The 13,500-nt window shown below is 50.4% G+C and overlaps 5 protein-coding genes across 5 annotated transcripts; 2 read left to right on the plus strand and 3 right to left on the minus strand.

Moving 5' to 3' along the window:
* Positions 1-705: 705 nt before the first annotated feature.
* Positions 706-2,694, plus strand: CC77DRAFT_1011140 (PTR2-domain-containing protein; the record flags this gene model as incomplete). The annotated part of the gene is made up of 4 exons (XM_018523689.1): positions 706-964; positions 1,015-1,535; positions 1,585-1,935; positions 1,984-2,694. The coding sequence occupies 4 exons, from the start codon at positions 706-708 to the stop codon at positions 2,692-2,694; spliced, it is 1,842 nt and encodes a 613-aa protein (XP_018383332.1).
* Positions 2,695-2,851: 157 nt separating this feature from the next.
* On the minus strand, positions 2,852-3,852 carry CC77DRAFT_1074578 (hypothetical protein; the record flags this gene model as incomplete). Its single annotated transcript, XM_018529212.1, has 2 exons — positions 2,852-3,449; positions 3,511-3,852. The coding sequence occupies 2 exons, from the start codon at positions 3,850-3,852 to the stop codon at positions 3,012-3,014; spliced, it is 780 nt and encodes a 259-aa protein (XP_018383333.1). The 3' UTR covers positions 2,852-3,011.
* Positions 3,853-5,524: 1,672 nt separating this feature from the next.
* CC77DRAFT_941277 (vacuolar ATP synthase 16 kDa proteolipid subunit) lies at positions 5,525-6,143 on the minus strand (the record flags this gene model as incomplete). The annotated part of the gene is made up of 4 exons (XM_018534787.1): positions 5,525-5,586; positions 5,635-5,895; positions 5,950-6,033; positions 6,098-6,143. Coding segments are annotated over 4 exons (453 nt in total), but the record flags the coding sequence as incomplete, so codon positions are not given.
* An 876-nt stretch (positions 6,144-7,019) lies between these two features.
* CC77DRAFT_941527 (L30e-like protein) lies at positions 7,020-7,456 on the plus strand (the record flags this gene model as incomplete). Its single annotated transcript, XM_018534799.1, has 2 exons — positions 7,020-7,100; positions 7,157-7,456. 2 exons carry the CDS (start codon positions 7,020-7,022, stop codon positions 7,454-7,456), a joined length of 381 nt encoding a protein of 126 aa, XP_018383335.1.
* Positions 7,457-7,936: 480 nt separating this feature from the next.
* Positions 7,937-9,975, minus strand: CC77DRAFT_1074590 (hypothetical protein; the record flags this gene model as incomplete). The annotated part of the gene is made up of 3 exons (XM_018529213.1): positions 7,937-9,617; positions 9,679-9,875; positions 9,905-9,975. 3 exons carry the CDS (start codon positions 9,973-9,975, stop codon positions 8,419-8,421), a joined length of 1,467 nt encoding a protein of 488 aa, XP_018383336.1. The 3' UTR covers positions 7,937-8,418.
* Positions 9,976-13,500: the final 3,525 nt, after the last annotated feature.

The raw sequence follows: 13,500 nt of genomic DNA on the forward strand, positions 1-13,500 counted from the left end.
CAAGCCCTTGGCTACCATTCTCACGGAGATCCTAGGTCCATTCAGGCGCGTTGCAATCGTGACTAGGGCCAGAATGGGAGGTGACAAGACCAAGAAATGGAACAAAACTTGGCATTTCTGGCGCGCCCGCATGGAAGCTTCGACGACTGTTATCTTTTCCTGCTTAGCACAGCTTGGCACGTCTTTTTCGAACGTTCCGCCGCGCCCATGGTACAAGGCTGGTCGCTCGTATTGGCGCCCGGATCCTTTGCTCATTCCTATCTTATCCTGACCCTGGGGCTACCACGGCCTTGGATGCCTCTAAGTAACGCGCTTAACTGCGGCAGTATGTCTGAGGGGTCGCATTGTGATCCTTCGACCGGACTAGGCGCCGTCCCATGGTCTTGGATGCTGTTGATGTGCATGTAGCAGTGATAACACACGACAACCGAACGAACGAAATGCCATGGCGAAAGTGGACACGCTCGATAGTCGCGTGCGACCCTTGTGAAACTCCTGTCCAATGCTTCGGTCTGGTTCCCGATCTGCATGTATATGAAGAGGGGCATGGTACACCTGTTCGCACCGCAGGCATTCAAGTCCATCGCCCATTGCGTTTGCTTGACCCCCCACCGCCAGCGTGTGATCTCGCGCATTCAGTTCTGCGGTTGTATCTTGTTACTCCTGCTCTGCCTCGAAGTTTGGTTTAATATCATCTTCAGCACAATGGCAGCCACTACCAACGTCAAGGCGTCTCTGGAAATTACCAAGGGTGCTACTGCTACCGACCCAATTCCAATCGACACCAGCTCTACAGGTTCTATCAACGATGAGCACACCAACCTTTTGGGTCCTTTCCCTACTGAGGAGGAGTGGGCCACTCTTCCCAGGGTTGCTGGTCGCATTCCATGGCAAGCATGGACTGTAGCTGCTGTTGAATTCGTCGAGCGCTTCAGTTACTACGGTACCAGTGCCGTCTTCGTTAGTGAGTGGAATTTGGAACAACATTCTTTGGCATGTATTGACTGTCATCAGACTTCATCCAGAAGCCACTTCCTCCTGGCTCCAAGACGGGTGCTGGATTTCTCAAGAAGCCCGGTAGCGGTGCCCTAGACATGGGACAACGTGCTTCGACCGGTCTTACAATGTTCAACCAATTCTGGTCCTACATCACACCTCTCGGCGGTGCCTGGCTAGCTGACGAGTACTGGGGACGTTACAACACCATCCAGTACTCGAATTTTATCGCTCTCATTGGCCATATCATTTTGATTATGTCTGCCATCCCCGCCGTCATTGTCAAGCCCAACGTCTCCATCGGTATCTTCGCTGTCGGTCTTGTCATCATGGGTATCGGAACTGGTGGTTTCAAGAGTAACATCTCGCCGCTCATTGCCGAACAGTACAAAGACCAGAAAGCCTACGTCCGCGTAAAGAAGAACGGAAGCAAGGAAATTGTCGATCCCGCTACCACCACTGCGCGTATATACATCTACTTCTACTTCTTGATCAACTGTGGTTCTATCTGTGGTTCTCTTGCCATGGTTTACTCAGAGGTAATTGCCCTGTCAAGGCATGTTGAGCAACTATGCTAACGTCATTCAGCACTTCGTTGGTTTCTGGCTTTCGTACACACTGCCAACTATCTGCTACCTACTATGTCCGATCATCCTCATCACCATGAAGAAACACTACAAGCTCTCGCCACCCACTGGATCTGTTATGGGCAAGGCTTTCAAGCTAATTGGTCTCGGCATCAAAAAGTCACCCCGCAAGAACACATTCAAGGATGATGGTTTCTGGGACAGGATCAAGCCTAGTGCCCTTCGCGCTAGTGGTGAGAGCGTCCCTGACTGGATGACCTTTGATGATGCCTGGGTCGACGAAGTCAAGCGTGGTATCCTGGCCTGCAAGGTTTTCCTTTGGTACCCTCTGTATTGGCTCGCGTACAATCAGGTATGAGATTTAAAAAGTTCAGCAAGTATCTTGAGCTAACGATTGTAGATGACCAACAATCTTGTGTCTCAAGCCAACACCATGAACCTCGGAAAGACACCGAACGATATCGTCTCGAAGTTGAACCCCATCTTCATCGTTATCCTCATCCCAATCATGGACTTCCTTATTTACCCTGGTCTGCGCAAGGCTGGTGTCAACCTCTCGCCCATCAAGAAGATCACTGCTGGATTTGCACTTTCTTCGTTCGCCATGGTGTCTGCCTGTGTCATTCAGTACTTCATCTATAAGATGTCGGCATGTGGTGATAACATTAATGCCCTTAGCAAGACCCGCGACGACTGCAGCGCCGACATCTCCGTCTGGGTCCAAGTCTTCCCCTACGGTCTGATCGGCATGTCTGAAATTTTGGCATCTATCACCAAGCTTGAGTACGCGTACACTAAGGCACCCAACAACATGAAGTCTACCATCCAGGCTGTCGCTCTCTCCACCTCCGCTGTCTCCGCTGCTCTTGGTCAGGCCTTTGTCAGTCTGTCCGAGGACCCACTGTTGGTATGGAACTATGGTTCTGTCGCTGTTATCGCCATGTTCGGTGGCATCGGTTTCTACATGACCTTCCGCAAGGCCGACGCTCAAGAAGATGCTATGAACAACATGAAGGAGAGCAAATACATTGGCGGTCGTGAGGTTGGTGACGCTGAAAACGTCGAGACTCTTAGCGTGAGGGACGTCAAGAACGAGAAGAGTGGCTTGTAAGCGAGATCACTGGGTTGGCAATGGGTACATGATAGTAATGATTTGAATGGAATTCATATATGAGCAGTTCTACTTTTCCAAATCTCTCGGTGTAATCAACCCATCCTTTGCCGCCTGTCTGAGCCATCTCAAGCCATATCAGGAACGATACAAATAGTGAGTATACCGCGATCTGGTTCTCAGGAGGTCTGCTTGAGGTCAACAAGGCTCTACTTTCAGACATCAGATAGGCAAGCATAATACAGCCAGGAGGTCGTGGAGCTTTTCGAAGCTCTCCAACGTGGTCTAATGGTAGGGGCAGGAGGTATACAACTTACTCAGATAGCCACTCCACCTCCACTAGCACCTCGACCTCGACCACCTCCAAAACGGCGCCTGTCTCCAATACTACCCCAAGGATTCCCACTTGGAGAAGAACCAGGTACCGGTGCCTTGCCTTTCTGCCCAGGCGCCTTAGGGACACTGTCGTCTGGAGGGGGACCAAAAGACGGGAAACTGATGTGTGGGAGCTGATCTGGAGTCGCACCAGCAGACCTAGCAGAGTTGACTGCTGTCTCATGAGAACGCATGGCTTGGATCGCTGGCGCCGTCGGAGGTAGCATGAGACCACCGTACTGCTGGTAGTGGCGGTACAGGAGTATATCGACAAGTGACCGGTTTTGACGAATCCAGTCCATGGAAGCGTGACCGAGTTCTGGATTGGCGATGCGGAGGATGAGTTCGTGGATCAAGGCAGGGTTTCGGTCGAAGTCATCCTGATTGTAAGTTAGTACCTTCTTGGAGCAATGGTTGAAGAGGATATGAATGCGGACTTACGATGGTCTCGCTGAGGAATATGGCGTTATTCATGTCCGGGTCGTAATTGTAATTGGGACGAGCTTGTCCTGAGTTATCTCGGACTGTGTACGCCCAGCGCATGAATGGGGTTACAGACTCGCCGTTCCAGCGCTGGAGAGGGGTTGGTACGTCTTCTCGGAGATGGTGGACAGTTGGAGGGATTCGGTGACCAGGAAGAGGCGGCTGGCCGACATGAGGAGGGGACAAGGGCTCAATACCGGTACGAGAAGGGATTCGGCCATGGCGAGGAGTGTTGTAGGGGTTTTGGGACGAAGATTGCCCGTCGCGTCGAGAAGGTTGGCTGGCTTGCGAACCAGACATCCTGGCGGTTCACTGAAAGAAGAGTTTTGCAGGATATGCAAGGGAGATTTGAACCAGAAGGATAAATGCTATATATATATGATCTAGAGATGTTGTGAAGGTAGCTCTGGAATTTTCATTAATAAGAGGGTTAAGGAAGGAGGAAGTTCATTATATATCTTAGTAGCGGAGATCATATTGAGATGAGGGGCGTTTGCTTTCGAGCGTGACCTTGGATTTTTTGAGATAAGATGTGCGTGAGAGAATGTATCTGTGACGCTTTTGAGCAGGTTTGCGCGAACTTCTAGTCATGAGGAAGAAAACCTGCGTTTGCAATTATACATAAGTAGCTATGGTAGTGCGTGGAAAGAGGCAAGTCTTCAGGTTAGTGTCTTATAACAAGTTAGTTTCCAGATTGATTATAGTTCAAGTGAACCGACTAAGGGTTTTCGGCTTAATGGTGTGGGCAAGAAAGTGAAATGATAGCTAAGGCTGTTGAGACATGAATAGCGTTGATCATGAACACTGCCTATTACAAAGACCATCAATACTAAATCTACACTATGAGTACATCGATACATAACGCCTTAGGTGACTCTTCTGCTTACTTTCTTTACCCGGGATGGAGCTCGTTCTGTCTTGCCCTACGGGACGTTTGTGAAGAAGAAAACTTACCTTCTCCAACAAGTTGATTAGATTGCCACGGCTTGCTGATGAACGGTAGAGAACGTCGGTTCAAAGGTTCTTCCTGTGACACATGATTGTACCATGCACAAGGGCCCCTTTTCCAGAAAGAGTGTGCTGGGCTCGTGACATATCAGAGACGCCCACAAACAGATGAGTCCGCTACAGACTTCTAGCGTAAATAAATCTCCTTCGTATCCAAGTTATTTCGTCCGCTTTGCTCGGTTTGAAATCGTGACCCCGTATTGCGAGTTGTTAACGCATCAAATCCGCCGCAAGGGCTCAGCATCGGAGCGCGCGCGCAGGAATCGGTATTGGTGTAGCCGTGATTACCATACTACTTATGCTCGTTGCGCTCTTAGCCTGGAAGGTAGAAAAGAGAAGAAGACAGGAGCGCCGTGCCACTGTAGAGTTACCGCATAACCCTCTCCACGAGAAGTACCAAGAAATGAGCTGTTATCCTGCAGCGCCACCCGCCGAACTGTATGCAGGGAATGTAGCCGTAGAGATGGCATGTAGGGATCCAGCGGAATTAAAAATCGGACAGAAGACAACACCGCAAGAAGAGCGACCCTATGGCCTTGACGATCGAAAAGTCGTTTTGCAGCCGTAGAAGAGCGAAAAGACATCGTAATCACATCGCCTGACACTCACCAACGACTACACCACGTTGCTATTAATGAGGAAATTCAAGACACAGAATGACTATGATGAAACAAATGCATTTCGTTTACACGCGCAGAATGAAATTGATGAGACCCTAGAATACACGCCGTCAAATGGATCGCAAGTGCATCTCAACCGATGCCATTATTTACCACCTCGCTTCCCAACTTCGAAGCCCTCGTTACCCTTCCGTTCGAATAATACATGGAGACGTAAGACATGCCGCGCATGTTGGTGTTGCGCGTCATATGTGTAGATTGCTGAACGACTTTGCGTATCGATGCCGTTACATGATTGCTGCAGGTAGGTATTGTCATATCTGCAATGGAGGCTGCGTAATCGTCTAGCACTTGGCGTCACTGGCCTTGGAGTTCATGAGCAGGGCGACAATGAGTCCGTAAAGACCTGGTGTATGTCAGTATAAGCCTTCATCGCGATCGGCGAGTAACGTACCCAAGACTTCGGCGAAAATGAGAATCAAAATCATTCCGACGAACAACCTAGGCTGCTGAGCGGTTCCTCGTACACCGGCGTCACCAACAATGCCGATAGCGAAACCAGCAGCCATACCCGACAGGCCGACGGCGAGACCAGCACCAAGCTGGATGAAGTTGGCAAAGAGCGAAGACTCCTGTGTCAAACCGTTGGAGATCAACACGGACACGACGAGACCGTAGATACCAATAATACCCGCCATGACAACGGGAATAATGTCTGAAGCATGTTAATTATGTTACGACATTACGGAGTCCATTGGTCTAGGCGTACTCTTGACAATCAGGTCAGGGCGGAGGACACCCATGGCCGAGACACCAACACCGGCCTTAGCGGTTCCGTAGGCAGCGCCGAAACCTGTAGATGGGTATACCAAGTCAGTACTTGTTTCACATGCAGTTCGCAAAGAGATAATACGTACACGCGAACACGATAGCTGACGTGCAGCCCATCGCGCCGAAGAAAGGCTATTTGCTCATTAGCCTAGTTCTTTGGGTAAACATGGCGCAGTCTGTCGCGTCGACAATGTTGATATCGAGATGCAAGCTGAAGCGACAGGAAGCAAGTAGTCAGACAACAGCCAACATGCTAAAGACTATGCTATGCAATGTTGATGGTTGTTCGAGCTACGTGATGGAAGGAGGTCGTCGCGGTGCCATCGCGTCGGGAGGCGAAGCGGAGGTTGGTTCGAGGACTTACAGCATAGACGGGGCTGTATTCATCGTGTTAGCTAGTGTTCGTGTTGTACGCCAATAAGGAAGCTTCTCCGATGCTCAGTCGACAGTCGCGAGCCCAGCTTATCTCCAAGAGGCAAGCTGGAGCTGCCTGCATGTGAGACAAGGGAGCTCCGTGTTCACTCACCAAAGTTCGGAGACCATCTTTGCGGCGGTGTATGTAATCGACGAGTCGTCTAAAAGGGTGTCGAGATCTTTATTGAGATGGACGGGAGTCGTGGATGCGGCGACGGGAGGCGGTTGTGATGTCGAGGAGTGGTGACGATGGTTGGCGAAGAGCTGGACGTCGCTCGCCTCGACACTATACCCATCCGGTCACTAGCCTGCGCCATCACGTGTGCCAAGACCGATAATCTTGGTAGCTATGAACTTTTCGGTTTCTCCATTCTAAATTTCTAAACTACCACCTCTCCACTACAATCCGGGCGAGCAAGCAGTGTAAGTCGCATACCTACAGTCTCTCCGATCTACTGTCGGCGCATACCTACAGTCTAATCCTTCACACTCTTGTCGCATCTTAGACTCTCGTCGCATTACTCACATCTCATAGGAATCCTCCTTCGGACGAGCTTCAGCAGTGAACCCTACCATCACCACACCTCTACTACCATGGCCGAAGACAACAGCGCCGCATGGCCCCAGGCCGACCAGGCTCTCTCTCAGGAGATCCTCGACCTTGTGCAGCAGGCTGTGAGTTCTCTAATCCCAACAGAGACGTTTCGAGACATGTACTGACTTGGTGCCAGACCCACTACAGGCAGTTGAAGAAGGGAGCCAACGAGGCCACCAAGACTCTCAACCGTGGTATCAGCGAGTTGATCATCCTCGCGGCCGACACCTCCCCTCTCGCCATCCTTTTGCACTTGCCCCTCCTTTGCGAGGACAAGAACGTCCCGTACGTCTACGTCCCATCCAAGATGGCTCTCGGCCGCGCTTGTGGTGTCGCCAGGCCCGTTATCGCTGCCAGCATCACGACCAACGAAGCTTCCGATCTCATGGGACAGATCCGCACCCTCAAGGATAAGGTCGAGCGCCTCCAGATCTAAGCCAACAGGGCTGCTACCGGTACAAGGGATTGCAAGAGGTAGAGACTTGTTTCGCAATACTGGAAGGTTTACGTAGCGACAAGATGTCAGAGACCTGGGATGAAATACGCCCATTGTCTCTGTACGTAGACCGAGAATGAAATGCCGAGCGCAAGTCGGCATCGACTCTGCCAAAACTGAACTTCTAGCCTGCATGCTGTCTTGATCTTGTGTAATGCGCGATTATTCTAGTGTTAACAGATACAGAAATTTGCTGGCGCATGATTCAGTTGCAAGTAGAGCGCATTCATCTTCTCTCCAATGCAGCGCTAGGCTAAAAGCCTCAAGTATAGAATCTGTACGAACTCTACACAGATGCTTGTACAAGATGGATGTGACTGCGTAGGCCAAACGCAGCGCTACGTTTCTAAGCCTCTGCCTCGGCCGTTTTTATGCGATGCTCTCAGCAATATTACGTCACGTCTGTCGGGGGCTCGGTACCCTGACTCTGTACTCCGAATCTTTCGAGCTGTGATTGCTATGTGATTTGAGTTACGCAGGCCGGACTGTGTAGCCACTTATGTCTTCGACCTAGCCCAGTGCGTTAATGCTATTCAGTTCAGAGCAAAACCACGTGGGCCATTTCAAGCTAGCCGGCGGGTACCTTACATCCGCTCGCGCCAGCATCGGGCATCCCAAGCGAATCTGTCAATTAAAAGAACATCGAAAGACTCACAGATTATTGTTCTCATCACGTAACGCGGAAAAACAGCGAAACTCAACCTAATGTTTTACTATTGTCATTCAATGACAAAGCACGCCTATAGAATTCCAAAAAGCCATCAAAGGAAACACGCCGAAGCTGTTACAGATCAAAATAATAGAAAGCTACTGTCCGTCGATAGCCCATCACTCGCCAAGCTGCAGGTGGAATTGCATGACTTTTGCCGTCAGTGTTGCGTCTACATGCCCATATACGCCAGTTAAATAGCTGTAGTGATAGCCGGTATGACAACTGTAGTCATGGCAGAAGGACTGATAGATCTGGCAACCACCGCTTGACTCTGCGCCGGCGCAATTCCTCCAATGTCGTTGTTCTTGCATGACGTGGCAGAGCACTTGTGATAGATGTTCATGGCATTCGCATTGCCGCAGATCTCGTTGGCATTGCCCACATAAGGCTTGGAGCAGGAGCCCATGATACCATCCTTGGGTGCGTACTTGGGATTGAGGTTGTTGTTGCAGAAACATTCGTTGCCATTTTCAGGCGCTGCGTAGGCGAAGCCACGATTATTGCAGTAGTCGACGCAAATCTCCACCGTCATGTAGTCATTGTACGTCCACGAACCATTCATGGCTCTATCGCTCACGTTGTCCGTGCCACATCCAAGATACTCCCATTTCTGGATCGCAGTCAGGTCGATGTAGTTGGTAGAGCCGCCGGAACCAAGTGTTGGTGAAGTTCCAGAGCAGGTTCCTGATGTGACGCGCTCTAGACCATAGGTGACGGGGTTGCAGCCAGGGAGTGCGGCAAGCTTTCCACTCGTTGACTCGCTGACAGATGTTGGTAGCTTGCAGTCATTGCATTCTTGGTCAGTGAACATAGTGACCGCGGCGCAATCCTCAACCCGACCTGAGTCGTCCGTGCAGGTATCAATCGCCTCCTGGAGTACGTCGACGTCCCAGCCGTTGAAGAAGTCACCGTGGAATCCGAAGCCAGTTGCATCTCCTTGGGCGAAGACAAATGGATTCTGTCCATCAACCCATTGATCGCTGAACAGGGCCGTATCATAGAGAAGCTCGAAGAAGATCGACACCGTGTGGACAGGATGAGAAGACGGACAGTTGCCACCGTTGTATACGTTGCCGTCTGGGTAGCTCATATGACTCTTGTGGTCCACAGAATCGAGGTTGACTCCATCCCAACACTGGGGAAAGTAAACCTGGGCTCGCAGTCCGCCTGGACATGGAATATCAGGAAAACCGTTAGTTTCAGGTTTGTTCGCACCAAGACAGTTGAATGAGATGCCCTGAGCGGCAAGACTACCATCATAGGTGCGGGTGAACGGGTCACCAGCGACCATGCGGAAGCCTTGTGGAAATGCATGCAGTTTCTCTGTCTGATTGTCTCCACGACGTTGGAGATAGTAAACGGTCATGCCGCCGTTGGTGTCGCTTGGGTCTAAATACAGGCGTACGAACTTAGTATGTTTCTCACATGTAGCTTGTGCAGGAACATTTACTGCCCATGACAGGAACTGGAGCGAAGCCAGATCCATCTTTGTATTTGACATAAAGTTGAGGTGTCCAGTAGTTAGACATATCCTCCTTGATTGTGCATGATGAGCACTTCGAAGCTTGGGTGTCTGCGTAAGTCATAGAGGCTTTGAAACCTGCGCCACCGGAGATTGTATGGACGTGACCAGAAACGGCCCCGGGACTGACGATAGGATCAAGTCGCTCTCGGACATTTCTTCCGGGGCAAGACATGCGAAAAAACGCATCCGAACAAGCAGCAAGGCCAAGGGTAAGAAGAACATTGTTGGTGAACATATCGATGAGATGCTAGCAAGGTAGCTTGAGGCAATGAGAGTGAAGTGCTGATGTTGAGTTGAGAGAATCCATATAGGCACCTTTATACATACTCAGAGACAGACAATTTGTGATTGTGAGTACTGAGCTTGTGTGACAGATGTAAGAACTGTAAAGCGTGGGACGCTAGGAAGATGATGATGGTAATGTCTTTGTTAAGCAGTAGTTTCGAAGGTTTAGGTTAAGGTATTCAGCCCAGATCCACAATAAGATGTATCAAAGTGAAGGAGTTGATCCTAGTCCGTGGCGTCTTGGGCTGCTTGCTCACTCTCGATCATCGTGCGGGATATGTCTTTGGCTGCTACCGCAACAGCCCCACATCATATTTCCGCTTAATCTTACGTTCGAGGGAGGAGACCAGATGACAGTTCACCTCGTAGCTCTAATGATGGCAGCAAGGCTCGGTACTTATACACGCGCTTTACATGAACGTATATCACCTCGCCAATGTGAAGGAAGTCATATTTGCGCGACATCGTCATCGTCATCGAGACATGATATGCAACTGTTCCGAGTAGTAATATCGAGTAGCGCAGATTGCTGGATGCGATAGTGGCATACATGAGGATGTGGACCGTCCGAACCCGCTCTTGCGGAAGGCGCACTTTACCATGACGCCAAGACGAAATCGCAAGCCGCATTCGATAGCGACCAACGATTGCCCGGCGTGTTGGCATTTCTCAGAACCGTTTTGATGTTGTCGATTATCAAGTGGTGATTCCCAAAATTGTAAAAGCAGTAGAACGCAACCGCCGCCTGTAGTTGACGATGGCCGTTAGCGTTGTCGCTAGCCGAAATCGTCGGAGCCGCGTTGAGCGAGCGATTGCGGATGCGGCACGTGGGCCTTCGTACCTCTGCCCACGGTCTCCGCAGGACGAACCTCCTGCGAACTCCTGAACAAAACACAAATGATTCTCTTCATCCGCCCCTACCGCATACGCTTCCATGTGATGAAGCTCCGATATCGACTGAAATCCTTCAACGACTAGAAATACCGATAGGTCCGGTGTCGCAGTTTCCACACCCTATGGTCAGCGCCTTACCCACCTCTGTTTAACGACTGGGTCTCAGGAAGTATGAAAGTAGCACAACTTCTCCGTCAGCAGCCACCGACCGAATTATCGCGTTGATAGTGCTCAGTACCACAGTGCAAGTGGTGTTGATGAGGAGGCGAGACAAAGGGGCATCTCCACTATGTGGCGCATGGTACAACTCCTACGACAACTCCAACATGCATATCGTCTTCCGAATACAGAATATGGGGCTCGATCCATAGGGATTGGGCTTTTACTTTCCCATGACTTGTTTCGAGGGCTTCTAACGCGATGTGGTCGCTGGACCGAGCCGGATCTGCAAGTACCATGGTACGACTCTACCCACGATCATCTTAACAAAATCGCCCGGACAATGAGGCAATTGCAAGGAAGATCGCCATGTCTTCTCTGGATGGACTATATCGCATAAGGTATCTTGTGTGATATTCACCAACAGGAACAAAAACGAGGGAGGTACCGCTGCCAGTTTTGCCAAGTCAGGCGACACCACGACTGCAAACGTTGTCAAAGTGGGGACACTGCTCTGGAAGGCTACCGTTACTATGTATTACTCCAGTGTATATCCTGCATGCAGGAGGTCATATTCCCGGAACTTACAAGAACACCTGCCCTCAGTCATCCCCCTCGTCTGAGGCATCGGTATTGACCTGTATTGTCGAGCGACTGGTAGATACATCCGGCGATTGCATATGGTTTCCAGCTTCAGATCCTAACATACGCTTTTGGTATGGTAATTGCGGCCCGCTGCCACCTTGGTCCGCAACGCTTGGCAACGCTGACGACGAGGCTGAACGTACGACGGCCCTCGACGGTTGGCCATGTGATCTACCCGGTATCTGGGAAACGCTATACCCACTTGGGTATTACCTGCGAGAAACGCAATCAACACGTGCTCCGGGAATACAAAGTGGAGTCGATATGAGTTGATACGGAGCATACACATCCCGTTTAACTAGGTTAGTGTCCACCCCCTAACATCGCGGGGGCTAGTAGCCACGAGATCTGACATTCCAAATTTTCTTCAGGTAGGCTGATAGTACCGTAGATCGTCTGATTACACGTCACCATCTTCCTACACAACACTTGCTGAGACTGTACAAACTGTGTTTGGCTGCTGTTGCTGACAATCCCTAGCGATAAGTGGAGGCAACGGTTATCGTCTTTCCTGCGAAGTATGGTCGAGCTACGCCATAACTCAAGTGCTTGCACTGAACAACGACGCTACGCTGCTAAGTCCAACTTCTGCAGCCCACTCCTATTCTTCGATCGTGGATCGGTACCTCATGGGATAGCGTTACAATATGGTACAGTTTTCTACCAACGTTGAAGGTGTCAGACGACTATTGAATACTGTACTACCTCAACTTTGATCGCAGTCTATACTTCGAAGCTTCGGACAGCTGGAATCTTCTGCCAAGCCAGCAAACACATTGAGTCAACTAAATGTAAGAGATGGATGACATCAAGCCTGTGTTTGGGCATCGATTTGCGCCAGTGGTTATTCTCATGCGAACCACCGCGAGATGAATTCTCCCTATCGGTCCGTTTTGCAACCCCGATTATAATTGTAGTGTTGGCTTCTTGGTTACAAGCAGCCGAACACCACCAATACCAACACTATGGTTAAGATCGATATCCCTAGAAAGTCGCGCCGTTGGTTTGTATCTGGACGACTTCTACCAAGCTCTTCAATGGCTTTGCCCTATGCCAAGCTAAGTGGATCCGTGAAACGACAGGCTCCCCAGGCTCGAACTTGCGTTCTGTTCAACCTTGGTAACAGCACGCTTGGTCAGCCAATATGCAGACGTACCCAACTAGCATTCCATGCCAACAAGACAGCTTATCTGCGAAAGCCACCAATGAGCTGCTATTGTGACTGGCGAATCACAGAGTAGTGCAATCTGGTAATTGTAGCAGCTGAAACGAACTAGCACTTGCGGTCCCAACGTCGACATCGACAGCAATCAGCCACCACACTTGCATGCTCCAGACTCTAATTATCACGTCGTCCAAGTGGTGTAAGCTCACCGCAACTTCCACCATGAGCCACCGCAACTTCCATGAGTGGCTGGCACTACGCAGAGTGTAAGGTCTACTCTTACCAGGAGAGCCTGTAGAGCTAACGGGGGGTTGGATTGTGTTCATCTGCAGATGACGGGCTGAAAAACTGCTTGCCTTTGATCGTGCTGAGGCTAAGCGTGAGGGCCCTCGGAGGGAGGGGGTAAAAACCCCTAGATTCGGAATGCTGTCTCACGATATGATGAACTTCCGAATTTTCTGAGTTACGTAGTATCGGCCGCCGCGGCAGTATCGGCTTTCGTACCATCGGCTTCCTCACCACTACATCGCAACCGTCAATTCACTCCCGAAAGGGGCATCGAACGGCGGCATCTGTGACAGGCAACCCACGTGTACCCC

This window comes from Alternaria alternata (assembly GCF_001642055.1).
Source record: "Alternaria alternata strain SRC1lrK2f unplaced genomic scaffold CC77scaffold_17, whole genome shotgun sequence".
Lineage (NCBI taxonomy): Eukaryota > Fungi > Ascomycota > Dothideomycetes > Pleosporales > Pleosporaceae > Alternaria > Alternaria alternata.